This window comes from Glycine soja, chromosome 14 (genome assembly GCF_004193775.1).
Source record: "Glycine soja cultivar W05 chromosome 14, ASM419377v2, whole genome shotgun sequence".
In the NCBI taxonomy this organism is placed as follows: domain Eukaryota; kingdom Viridiplantae; phylum Streptophyta; class Magnoliopsida; order Fabales; family Fabaceae; genus Glycine; species Glycine soja.
The window spans coordinates 51,182,865-51,195,605 of record NC_041015.1 but is presented as its reverse complement, the minus strand read 5'-3'; the positions used below and the strand labels follow the sequence as shown (position 1 = coordinate 51,195,605).

General features: G+C 32.0%; 1 protein-coding gene and 1 pseudogene across 1 annotated transcript; one reads left to right on the top strand and one right to left on the bottom strand.

Annotated features, from left to right (window-relative positions):
- Positions 1-205: 205 nt before the first annotated feature.
- Positions 206-3,384, top strand: LOC114384536 (annotated as a pseudogene).
- Positions 3,385-10,573: 7,189 nt separating this feature from the next.
- Positions 10,574-11,709, bottom strand: LOC114383171 (E3 ubiquitin-protein ligase ATL23-like). The gene has a single exon (XM_028342781.1). The coding sequence runs from the start codon at positions 11,378-11,380 to the stop codon at positions 10,994-10,996; it is 387 nt and encodes a 128-aa protein (XP_028198582.1). The 5' UTR covers positions 11,381-11,709; the 3' UTR covers positions 10,574-10,993.
- Positions 11,710-12,741: the final 1,032 nt, after the last annotated feature.

The following is a 12,741-nucleotide window of genomic DNA, read 5'->3' as shown; positions in this document are numbered from 1 at the left end:
ATTAACATATCCTTATTAAATATATAAAGCTTACAGAACATCTTTCCAAAATGGTTAAAAAAAACCATTTGAAGATTTCCAAACAGTTTAAAAAGCAAGTGACTAATTTAACCTTAAAAATAAAAACTACTACTTAACTACTCTAATTAGCTAACATAGTACTTTATCAATCCACAAAAGAGAAAGAAAGAAAAGGTGATCTAACCCCAGACAGCAGTCTCTCATTTTGCCTAACTTTGGTTAGACTTGTAATAGCCTCCGGAGTAGTGAATAGATATAATTATAGATTGGCAATGCGAACTAATTAAATTATGGTTTATGACAAACCATACCTACCCTGCCCTGCACTCTAGCAGAATTCAAGCATCCGTTCACCACAATACAAACACTGATTTTTCTCTTCGCAACTCCCTACAAGCTTTCACTCTTTCCATGGTATCTATTCCCACTTCATTTCTTATTCACCTCATAACTTGACCTGTCTACCTTTTATGTGTTTATTTTATAAAGTTTGCTATGGTCAATTTTGTTTCTTCATTCCCTTGGATATCACAATGGTTTCATAAGTGTCATTAATTTTCATTTTAATAAGACTTCAATAATCAGTTTATATTATGAATTGTGGTTTTGTCCAGGATCTGATGATCCATGGAGTGCTGCACCTGAAAGTCTAATGTGATTATACTGGATTATGTTGTAGTCTATAGGGGTACTGTGGGCTAGAGAGGGTCAACAATTAATCAGTATGTTTCAGTGGGCACTAAAATCATCTCTCTTGCATCAAACATCTGTCTGACTCATGTTGAAGATGAAGTCACTTTTACCATTAAGAATTTTACCTTAATATTTCTTAGAACCAAGTTATAATCGTCAAATAAAAATTTGATTCACTAAACTAACTCTAGTTCCTTCTTTAAATCTGTATAAATATTATTCTCATATTCAGGATACTGTCACAGCCTCATTGGACATTAATCTATAGACTTCCTTACTCTAGAGACATCACTTAGATCTCCACAAGACTTTATGATTGGTTAAAATTTATTGAAAATTATCGATTTTGGTAGATCCCAATTTACAATTAAATGAGAGTTCTTAAAAGAGGTTGCTAGCATTCCTCTTCTGCCTAATGATATTCATGAAAGCTCAGCTAACTATCACTCTTTCCATTTTATTGTTTTGAAAAGGAGAATGGGATGATGCTGGGGAATAGTTGCTTTCATGGGGCTTTTCTTTTTGCATTGTTAGATGCTCAAAACTGATGTGTCATATTCCCCTTTAATTTCTTGTTGGACGGTTTTTATTCAGGATTTGATGCCTGGTGGTGTTAACTCCCCTGTTCGTGCCTTTAAATCAGTTGGAGGACAACCAATTGTGATTGATTCAGTTAAGGGATCTCGCATGTGGGACATCACATTGATTACGTAGGTTCTTGGGGCCCAGCAATAATTGGTCATGCACATGATAAGGTGATTTATATTCTTTTTACCCTGAAAAGCCGCGGCTACTTCACTCTTTGATTTTCATTGTATCTTTTGTTGTTCTCAGATCTTGTACCCCGTTGTTGTGTTACTGCTGTCTGATTCTGCTATTGACCTTATTCTCTCCAATGGCCATTTGCAGTTTCGGCTAGAGAGATTTTTTAGTCCTTGTGTTTACTTATTTGGTTTAGAGATATTATTTCATATCAACATCTTTTTTGGGATGTATTCTCTGTAGCTATGCTTATGGGCCATTTCCTATGAGGATTGGTAATTCATGAGAAAAGAATTAGGAAAATGATTTGTGAAACTAATGAGTTGTGTCGTTTCAAAACAAAGATCCTAATTATGCATTGTGCTATGGAGATAATGGCATGGCTACTTTTTTCTGTTGTAATTTATTTTCCATCAAAGTCATCTTTGATATACATTTTGCTCAGGTACTTGCTACCCTGGCTGAAACAATGAAAAAAGGAACTAGCGTTGGGGCACCTTGTCTGCTTGAAAATACCTTAGCTGAAATGGTCATCTCTGCAGTTCCCAGCATAGAAATGATCCGGTCTGTTAATTCAGGCACAGAAGCATGCATGGGGGCGCTCCGTCTGGCACGTGCTTTTACAGGGAAGCAGAAGATCATCAAGTTTGAGGGGTGTTCCCATGCCATGCTGATCCTTTTCTTGTTAAGACAGGTAGTGGAGTTGTCACATTAGGACTTGCTGACTCCCCTGGTGTTCCGAAAGCTTACATCCAACACCCTCACTGCCCTCTTCAACGATATTTTAGCCATTGAGAAGCTTTTTGAAAATCACAAGGGAGAGATTGCAGCACTCATCCTTGAACCTGCTGTAGGAAACTCAGGTTTCATTGTTCCTAAACTTGAGTTTCTTGATACCATACGTAAAATCATCAAGGAGAACAATGCACTTCTCATCTTTGATGAAGTTATGACCGGATTCCAGTTGTCATATGGAGGAGCTCAAGAGTATTTTGGCATTGTTCCTGACTTGAAAACATTAGGAAATATAATTGTTAGCGGTCTTCCGGTAGGTGCATATGGGGGTAGGAGAAATATTATGAAGATGGTGGCACGGCAGGACCTATGTACCAGGTTGGGACTCTTTTTCTTTTTTATTGACAAATGTTAGTTTGTTAATTTTGTTAGAAATATCAGTAGAGGGATTCAAACCCGTGACCTCTCCCCCCTCCCTTCTCCCTTCTCCCTTCTCCCTTCACCCTTATTCAACCACTGAGTCAACCTTATATCTTCATCAGGCTGACACTTTGAGTGGGAACCCCTTGGCTATGGCTGCAGGAATAGAGGCTCAGAAGCTTATTAAGGAAGCAGGAACTTATGAGTACTTAGATGAAGTCACAGGAGAACTTGTTCAAGGGATTCTTCAAGTTGGAAAGAGATCAGGACATTCCTTGTGTGATGGCATATAAATGGGATGTTTGGTTTTTTCTTCACAGAAGGAACTGTCTTCAATTTCACCGATGCTAAGAAGAGTGACTTGGCCAAGTTTGCTAGTTTCTACCGGGGAATGTTGGAGCAAGGTGTATATTTTGCATCTTCACAATTTGAGGCTGGGTTCACCAGTTTGGCACATACTACTGAAGACATCAAAATGACAATAGCAGCTGCTGAGAGGGTTTTGCGGCAGATAGGATAGATGATCTATACTTTTGTTTTTCAAAATGTGATTTTCACCTTTCAGTGAATATACTATAGTAAATAAGATGATAATCTAATTTGGGACTATGCTGCCAAGACTAGCTGGACTTAGCTCAGTGTCCTAATGAGTATTATTGTTTTTGTGAGACTATTTTCTGTCTTTCTTCTTTTCTTACCATACCTTAACCAAAAAAAGAAAATGTTCTATATATTTATCTCTATTTTGTTGTACTTGTCTCTATTGCCGAATACATATATATAAACTACTTATCTTACTAGTATTGAAAGAAACATTAAATGATCGGGTTATTTTAAGACCATCTCATTTCTCTTTTTTTCCTGCTTGAATAAGTTATACTTAGTTAATCAGAATTAATTTCTCTAGTTTTTACTTGAAAGACTTGTTTTGATTGAAGAACAGTTGATTAACTAAACCGATGAAAGGTAAATTCGTTGGGTGAAATAGATATGGAAGACATTTGATGACTTCCTAAATGAAGCAGAAAAATTTAAGTATAGAACTGTATATAACGAAAAAGAACTGAAGACTGAAGAATTATATTGATCTATAAAATGAAACCGAGTTCATTTCAGCTAACCAACCAGTCACATGCTCACAAATAAAAGAAATTACAAAAAATTGTAATAATTCATAATTGAGATTAGGAGCACAGGCGTCTGGTTCCATTTTTTTAAATCCACTTTGTAGCAGCTACCCTCATGAGATACTCCTGCAAGTCCAGCTGCTTTATCAATATATATGTATGGCAAAGTAGTTGTGATTAAGAACTAGAATACTTGGTCAATTCTTTAATTTTTATTTATAATAATTTTTCAAAAACTGAAATATTGAGTTTAATGCCATCAAACAAAGTATTTGGTTTCCTTCACTCTTTCCCGCTACGTTGCCTAGCTACACTATCATTCTTTTTTGCTTAAAAAAAATTAGGTAAGTTTGATCCCGAAGAATTATTATGATCAGGTCCTAAGGCTTAAAGAGCATTTGCAAGGTACTTAATACAAATTACTCACCAATTAAATTATCACATTAACAATAAGAATCAAATTCACATTCTTGTGAGATATGAGTCTAGTTTTTACCAATTAAATTCACGTGTGTTTTGTTTTATTATTCATTATCATGTTATTTCTTTCCTTTCCTTCCATACTAATTAGATTGCAGCAATGGACATTAGGTAGTGGGGAGAGTAGCTACCCATATTGTGAATTAAATTCTATATAATTTTATTATTTAAACATTAATTTTTTTACCATTTTATATGATGTTGTATATATTTATTTTTATCAAAGGAAAATATTCTAGAAAGGTCATTGAGAATTATATACAAGGTAATATTAATCTCATTTAAACTGGATGTTTAAGAAGATTAGGAAGGTTATTAGAACAGTTTTAGGTGAATCAAAAGGTTTTAGGTCCAGACATAAAGAATCTTGGTGATAAAATGAAAGTGTTCAAGATAAAATAAGAAACAAAAGATAGTGCTTTAAAGCTTTACATGGATGCAATAATGCTACAAATTGGCCAAGGCATCTGAATGTTTGAAATGAGATTGGAAAAGTCGTGAGTGAAGCGCAAACTAAAACTTTCGTAGAGTTTTACAAAGACTTTTGGACAAAGAATGGATGAAAAAAGAAACTAATATATTTAAATCAAGATGTATTAACTATTAAAGATAAAAAAAAGGAAAAAATTTAGTCACATCAAAATATCAAAGATAAATGAGAGGATTATTTTTATAAGTTTTCTAATGATGGACAAGAATCAACATGTAATATGGAAGGATTTGAAATGTAAGAGAACTAACAAAATTTGACTTATTACCGTACAATTTGAATTGAATAAGTAAAAAGATGGTATTCCTTTTTATATTTGGAAGTGTGAAGGCTAATATGATATCGTATTTGGTTCATTGAATTATTTAATGAGATTTTTGGATTGAATCAAATTTCATGAGGTTATTTCCCTTGTTCCTATATTCAAAAACAAGGGAGATATTCAGCATTGTGTTAATTACGAAAGTATACAACTTATAAATCATACTACAAAATTATAAGAAAATGTGATAAAACATAAATTAAGGAAAGATATGGAAATTGTAGAGAATTTACAACAAAATTTATTTTATTTTTTACAATTGATAGAAAGGTACTGTAGCAAAGTAAGTGACTTACATAGTTTTTATTGACTTAATAAAATCTTACGATTTAGTGTCAATAAAATTGCTGTGAAAGATTTTGAAAAAGAAAAAGTGGTAGCGTGACTTAAAATTAACTGTAATTGACTTACACAAGTTCTTTTTGTTTTAGTTTTTCTTTTACATAAATTCATTCTTTTGCATGTGAATAACCTTGATAATAAATTCAATATTCGATAGATAGAATGTTTATTTATCTTGATTTATAAGATGGATTTTCTTAAAATTAACTAGAATTGAAGTAGCTTCTTTCATTTAAGTAAAAAAATTACCGTAGTCTCTTAAATATTTTGCCTCCGGCGGCTACAAAGGGTCATGTTGTCAGGAGAGCCAAATACGGATTTTTCTTTCTTTTTATTTTCTTTCTTTTTATTTTCTTTCTTTCATCCAAACTAAAAAAGTGAGTGATATATTATAAAGCATACCATAATCACATCAAAACACAACTAGAATTTGGATCCATCCACTACTTGAATGGATTGACTGAGAACGAAATAAGTTGGATGGGCCCATAAATAGGAAGCCACTCATTTCTCGACAGATTCTCATCTGCTACCACCATACCATTTTATATTTCTTTGATTAAACTATCATCAACTTTTGAATTGATTATGAAGCTCTCGACTTTCATTTCATCACTAAATAATCTATATAGGCTCTCTAGCCATCTGCAACCTCTTATCTTTATCCAATAGTTATTAGTTAGAGTAATCATACACATATATTTCATTATTTTTAATACTTCACTAATAGTTGTTATTTATTTTTATCTTTTTTTCTTATCATATCAAAAATTTAATTGAATCTATTTTTTTTCTCTCTTTTAAGTGTTCAATGGGTACTAGGAATATCCATGTAGCATTTTCGTTTAGTTAATTAAGCATATAAAAATAAAAATTATTTAATTCATGTGTGTGATATCATATAAACATAGCTTTATATAATTTTTTTAAAACTTTCAAAAACATTACCTAAAACGTAAAGAAAACGTTGTGACATAGGGTGACCAAATTAAATTTAACTTTCTAGATGGTTATTACCTACGATGTAAAGAAAGCGTTAACTGTATTGGCTATTGAGTTTTATTTTCTTATACATATATTATTATTAAAATAGCAGAAAAATTAAAATTGATCAATACTACTTTAAAACGAAAATGTGTTAAATGATGATAACATAATATTTTATTGGAAACAAGAAGCACCGCATTTTGGAAAAGTAGTGTAAATTACTCAAAAAATGTCTCTTTTCAACTCAAATAAGGTCTATGTTCTCAAGTTGCCGGGAATAGCTAGAATCTAGTTACGTAGCTTCCTACGCTAAATGCAACTCGTTCCCTTACTAATTATTAATTTTTCCAAGTTATTGAAACATGTATTGGTGTTTAAATTGTATCCACGAAAATCATGTTAAAATGTCAATTAATATAATTTTAAGTTGATTTTAATATGTTTAGTCTTATGTTGAGGATCAATTTTGAATCTAAAAATTAATCTTAAGTTCAATTTTTTTTTTTTTGTAAGTTTTGCACTGTATTTTTTTATTTTATTTATTATAAGTGTCTGTTTGAATTCATACTATATCATCTAAATGCATGTTGAAATACCCGTTAACATATTTTTAAAGAAAAATTCGTATGTTTAGTCTCACATTGAAGACTTAATTCTAAATCTACAATCGATTTTGAATTGAGACCATTCTAAGCAACTTTTGCAATTGATAAAAAATATAAATTTTCTTTTAGAATAAAAATAAATCATTTCACTATTCAAAAGTCAATTTTACAAAAACTCAGCCAAATACATAAATATTGGTGGCGTCATGGGTTATCCATGAAGGACATGAACAGTTGGAACTTGAAATTACCATGTTTTCATTAGAACAAAAAAGAACTTTAGTTGTAAAAGAAAAAAAAATACTTGGCTTGGTTTTTTATTTTAATTTTAAATTAATATAATTTTATTATAATTATGAAAACATTATAACTTCTACTTTGTATTTTCAACTTTTTGTGAAAAAATAATGAGTTAGAAAGAGTTTAAAATTTTCATTACTCTTTACAAGTTTTACATCAATTAAAATAAAAATAGCATAATGTTTTTATAACGTTAAATAAAACTCATTAGCTAAAAATGAAAAGGGGATAAGAAAGCAAACACACCTAATATATTGAGTTGAATTTGTCTCTTTGTCACTTTCTATTTGCTTTTGTGTGCATAGCTGGATGTCATCAACTTGTCATCTTTATCCGAATAGATTAACTACTAATTCTTTTAAGCTTTGTTTTGTTTAGCATATGTAAGGGAGAGAAACTAAATAAATATATCATTATATACTTAAGATATATGATTAAATAAAGTTATTAAATTAAATGTAATTTAATTTTATTAATATAAAAGTATCATTTCCATACAGATCTTCTTCTCTTTTCTAAATTTTTTTAAACTAACTATAAAAATATATAAATTTTTTTTCTCCCATCTTCATCTGTAATCAATTAACCAAATACTATTTGTTAGCACCACAGAGCAGAAAACTAATTATTTCATTATATTGTGGGGTAGGGGTCACAGATTAGTGGATTTGTTGCCAAACCTTCTCATTATACCACGGCAATTATTTTTAATATGATTTATCCATCGCATTATGTTTTTTGATGTGGAATTTGAGCATTCAACATGTAGCCTCCCGCAAAAGGTCCAGAGCAGTAGCATCGTATGACTTACTGAAAGCATATTCGATTCCATTTCATATTATTGAAAGCAGTTACATACTTAATTACATACTCAAGAAGAAATTAGTATGTTTAAAAGAAATAGGAGAATGTCTTAAAAATAAATAGGAGAATAAATGAGTACTGCTATTCATTAGGGAAAAAAATATGCACTAAAATAATTAAAAATTAACCCAACTTCAGGTCTATAATGAAACACGTCTTCCCTTTACATTTCATTAACTATATTGAGGTGGCATGGGAGTTATTGTTTCCATTGAAAAATGAGGGCAATTGGGACACTCGGTTTAGATAAGAATTAATGTCATACAACATTTTATATTCATTTACTTTCCCGGGTCGTCATGTCATTCAGTGTATGGCTTCATGAGCTCATCCGAAGTAAAATAATTATAGTGATAATAAGTAGGACAAAACAATGGTTGTTCTATTCATTCTTTCCCACTTGTCCGAATATGCATGAAAGAAAGTTTATATTCAAGACAAATTAAAAAAATCTCATGCATGTGTGAGATATTTACAAAGTGGTCCTTTTTCATTATTTTTTTAATACTAGGATAAGGCAACAGAGTTTTATTGCTACTATATATAGTACCGATTTATTTACATGAACAATGACGAAATTTATAATTCATTTATCAGATTGTTGTGCAACCATATGTGAGAGAGAAAAGGTAAAAATAAAAATACGCAAGTTGTCGTAAGAGTCGTTTAGTCAAGTTTTCCGAATAGAAAAGAGTTTGAATATGTGATGAGGAGATAGATTTCAAGATTTATGCGCATAAAAAATACAGCTATAGGATTTTTTTTAGGAGATTAACTTTCATCTACTCGATGAGATAATACTATAGAAAATTAAAAATTACATTTATATTTTAGAGTGTGCAACAATAACAATAAAATATTATTTTGCTAAGTAAGATTGACTACATAGATGATGTGAATTTGGCATGGCTACTTTTAAGTGTAACAGGTTACAAACATAAGGAAAGTACATGAGATCAAAGCTTCATCTCTTTTTTTCGATAAAATCATCTCGTTTTACTCACTTCACTAACATATGAGAAGTGGTGGTGATGATGATCCACAGGCATGGGATTGGGAAGGTTACCTACTTTTGACTGCAAAGCTTACACATTAAAAGGCTGACAAGCATGGTTATGGAATGGAATATTACCGGTAATTTGTTATCCTCTGCCTTATATATGGTTAATTATAGAATATCACTAAACATTGTCTTCAGAATATTAATTAAAAAATTATTAAGCGAAAAAAAATATTTATTGTATAAAATAATAGATAATATAATTTATCGTCCTTTAATAAAAATAATTTTATTTTAAATTCTTTAATCAATATCCTTAAATCACTTATTAACATTTTTCTTAATTATTTTATTCATTCCCTGAAATTTCATGTGAGGTGCTGTGTTGTGTATCAGATCGATCAGTATCACCTTCTAGGATGTAACGTAACGTTCCATAATTATGTGTTAGCAAAGTTTCCATAATTATGGGCATAGGGTATTTTAATTAAGCCCATAATTTCCATGAACCGCTAGTTGCCACGTTGGGGACCCATTCATTCCATCATTAGGGCTAGAAACTGTTTCACCCGAGACGTGGCACAACCATCCTGGGGTATCCCATGCAAATACAATGAATGAATTAATTAATCAACTTGGCTTGGCTTCATCAACCTTCAATCATCACAATACAATGCCACACCAACCCCTCATTAATTGTGACTAACTAATTACCTCTTGTTTCTATTCCATTCACAGATATTTTTCACCCATGCCCACCAATATAAACTCACCAACCTTTGCCCCTACTTAGATAGAGTACTAATTGGTAGTACTAGTAGTATTTCAGACCTTTTTGTATTTTTATTTGAAAAAACAGCTTTACAATAAAACGAGAAAAAAAATAAAATCATTAATTAATCAGTTGCAGCTGGCATCTAGTTGTTGTCAGGAATCAAAAACCTCTTTCTATTTTGTGCGTTTTCAGTTTTCTATCTCTCTGTGTCTAACTCCTTTTCCTTCTATGTCACTATGTGTGCTTAGGAAACAATGAAAAGATGAGTCAAGCGAACCAAAAACACATGAACCGTTCAATTCACGATCACATCATCCACCTTCCTTGTTTTGAATAATGATAAGGATTCATTTATTTTAAACATTCTATTAAAAAAATTATTTTTCTTTCTATCAGATGATAAAATTTTATCATGTTTATATTTTTCATTTCTTTTTTTTTCCATTTTATTTAGATGTATAATAACATATTGATATTCAGTATTTGTCAAACATTTTTTCCACTTGCCTCAACGTATCGTGTTTGCGTGAATTATCCGCTCTTATTTTCACACACCCATCTCCTCCCTCTCCCTCACGTACACAGTAAAAAGTAAAAAAAAAAAAAATCATTTTTTTTCAGAAAATAAAAATTCTAGAACACTTCCGAGAAGAGAAGAGAACAAACACACGTTGGTCACTCATTTCCCAATCAACCATGACCACTAATTAACTAGTAAACTCGGGAAGAGCAAAAAAAAACATAGCGTCGATGGCCACTCGGCACCACTGTCTCCGCTCCGGTGCTTCATCGGAAAAAAACAATGTGAGAATATATATTGTGCGGCGGCACAGGAGATATAAAAGAAACTGTACAGTGCCAAAGAGAGTACGTTAAGAAACAAAAACACACCTTCACCTTCCGGATGGATTTTTTTTTAAAGACATGAGACTAACCTTGACGAGTTGAAATCATCGAAGAAAATTTTGTCTCATCCAACAAAGTTTTTTTTTTTTTTTTCATATATACAGTCAAGAAATATTTAAGAAACTGGGTCATGCATCTACCAACTTTGCGCTAGAGCTTGTTGGTCAGCATGGATTTTGGGAAGAAGAGAAAAGCGAAGGGTCGAGTTTGGCTCTGCAGAGAGGGCAGAGAGGGTGCTTGGAGAGCCAGGTGTCGGCGCATTCCAAATGGAAGGCGTGGTTGCAACCGGGAACCACCCGAACCGGTTGCTCTGTTCCGATCTCGTCCAGGCAGACGGCGCATTCGTTTCCCATGAGAAGGTCCTTTCCGGTGATTCTGGGGAGCTTGTCGAGCTGGGAAGGGGAGATTCCGGTGTCGGAGACAGGCTTGGCCGGTAGCGCGGGGTCGGAGTGGTGGTTGGTGGCGTACCAGAGAAGGCACATGTAGACGATGAAAACGGCGCTCATGCCGAGGCACGGCAAGAAAAGCGCCAGAAGCACAGAATCGAGCATGTCCAGTTTAAGGGTGGAGAGGGAGCAAATGATGAAGATTTTTAAAACATCAGAGGTAAGGTGATATAATTCCAAATGACTGTTAAAAAATGTTGGTGATGAGAGTGAGTGATGAGTAGCAACATATTGCAGAATAATGGTGAAGAATGACAATGAAAAAGAAGAGGGGAGAGTGTGGGGAATGGTTTGTGTTTGGTTGTTTGCATTGAGAAGATAGATCGGTGTGCGGTTTTAAAGTTTTGCTGTTTCGTACGTCACATGGAAAGCTCTCTTTAAAGGGCCACCTCCACCTCCACTTTACCCGACCCATCGTCGCCTCTTAAGATTAACATTAGTAGTCTTTATACATCTTAAACCACTATATAATTATTGGATCATACTTCATTTATACTTTATTATTTTTTAAGAACACAAATTTTCAAACTAGCTGGATTTTAGAAGCAATTTTGGGTCACGTTTAGATAAATTTTCTATTAAATCAATTTCTTTAGGATAATTTTAAAATGATATATGATTATGTTAGACAAAAATGCTCAAAATTAGTTTAAAGTTTGAAAAGTTGATTGATTGCTAAAAATTCTGATAACTTGAATAAATTATAAGTATTTGAGAAAATTATTTGTTAAAATAATAGATAAATGTAAAATAATAAAAATGTTAAAAAGGTTAGTCTCTCTTCACAATTGAAGTTAAAAAAAAATGCAAAAATTAAGTGTAAACTCACGGACTAAAAATATATATTTTGTTATTAAGTTAGGGATCGGACTAAATTATACGATGTGAAAGTTTGGGATAAAAAATAATATTCAATTAAAATATAGGAAATAAAAATACTTTTTGCCGGTTTTTTCAAATTAAAATAGTTGATAAACTTGAAGTGAGGAGAAAAAAAAGGAAAAAGTGAGGGAAGGGATGAAAAAAGTTTAATGAACACCCTAAATCCCCATGCAATACCCTAAAAAATATAGGTTAAATTAAAATTTTAATAATGTAGGAAGCAAGAAATAAAAATAAATAAAAAAATATTGATAAAATATTTAAAATAATAAGATATTTGTATATGGTTACTCTCCTAATTAGTAGGGATAGGCGAGGAAGGTGGGATATTTGAAGTGTGGGTGGATGGGAGAAACAAGCAAAGGAAAAGTAAAAAGGCACATAGGTATGGGGGAATCAATGGTGTGCAAAAATATTTTAATTTTTTTTTTCATACCGTTGCTTGTCATTGTTGATCCATTGCTTGTCAAATAGTTGGCCAGCGTAGCTGTAATTTGGAACATTTCCTATCAAATTTATTAAAGTCTTACTGATTAATGTCATTGGGACAGGAATTAAAAAAAGATTTAATATAAAAATCATAA

Coding starts and splice junctions, on each gene's coding strand:
- LOC114383171 (XM_028342781.1), bottom strand. CDS start 11,380: ATGCTCGATTCTGTGCTTCTGGCGCTTTTCTTGCCGTGCCTCGGCATG.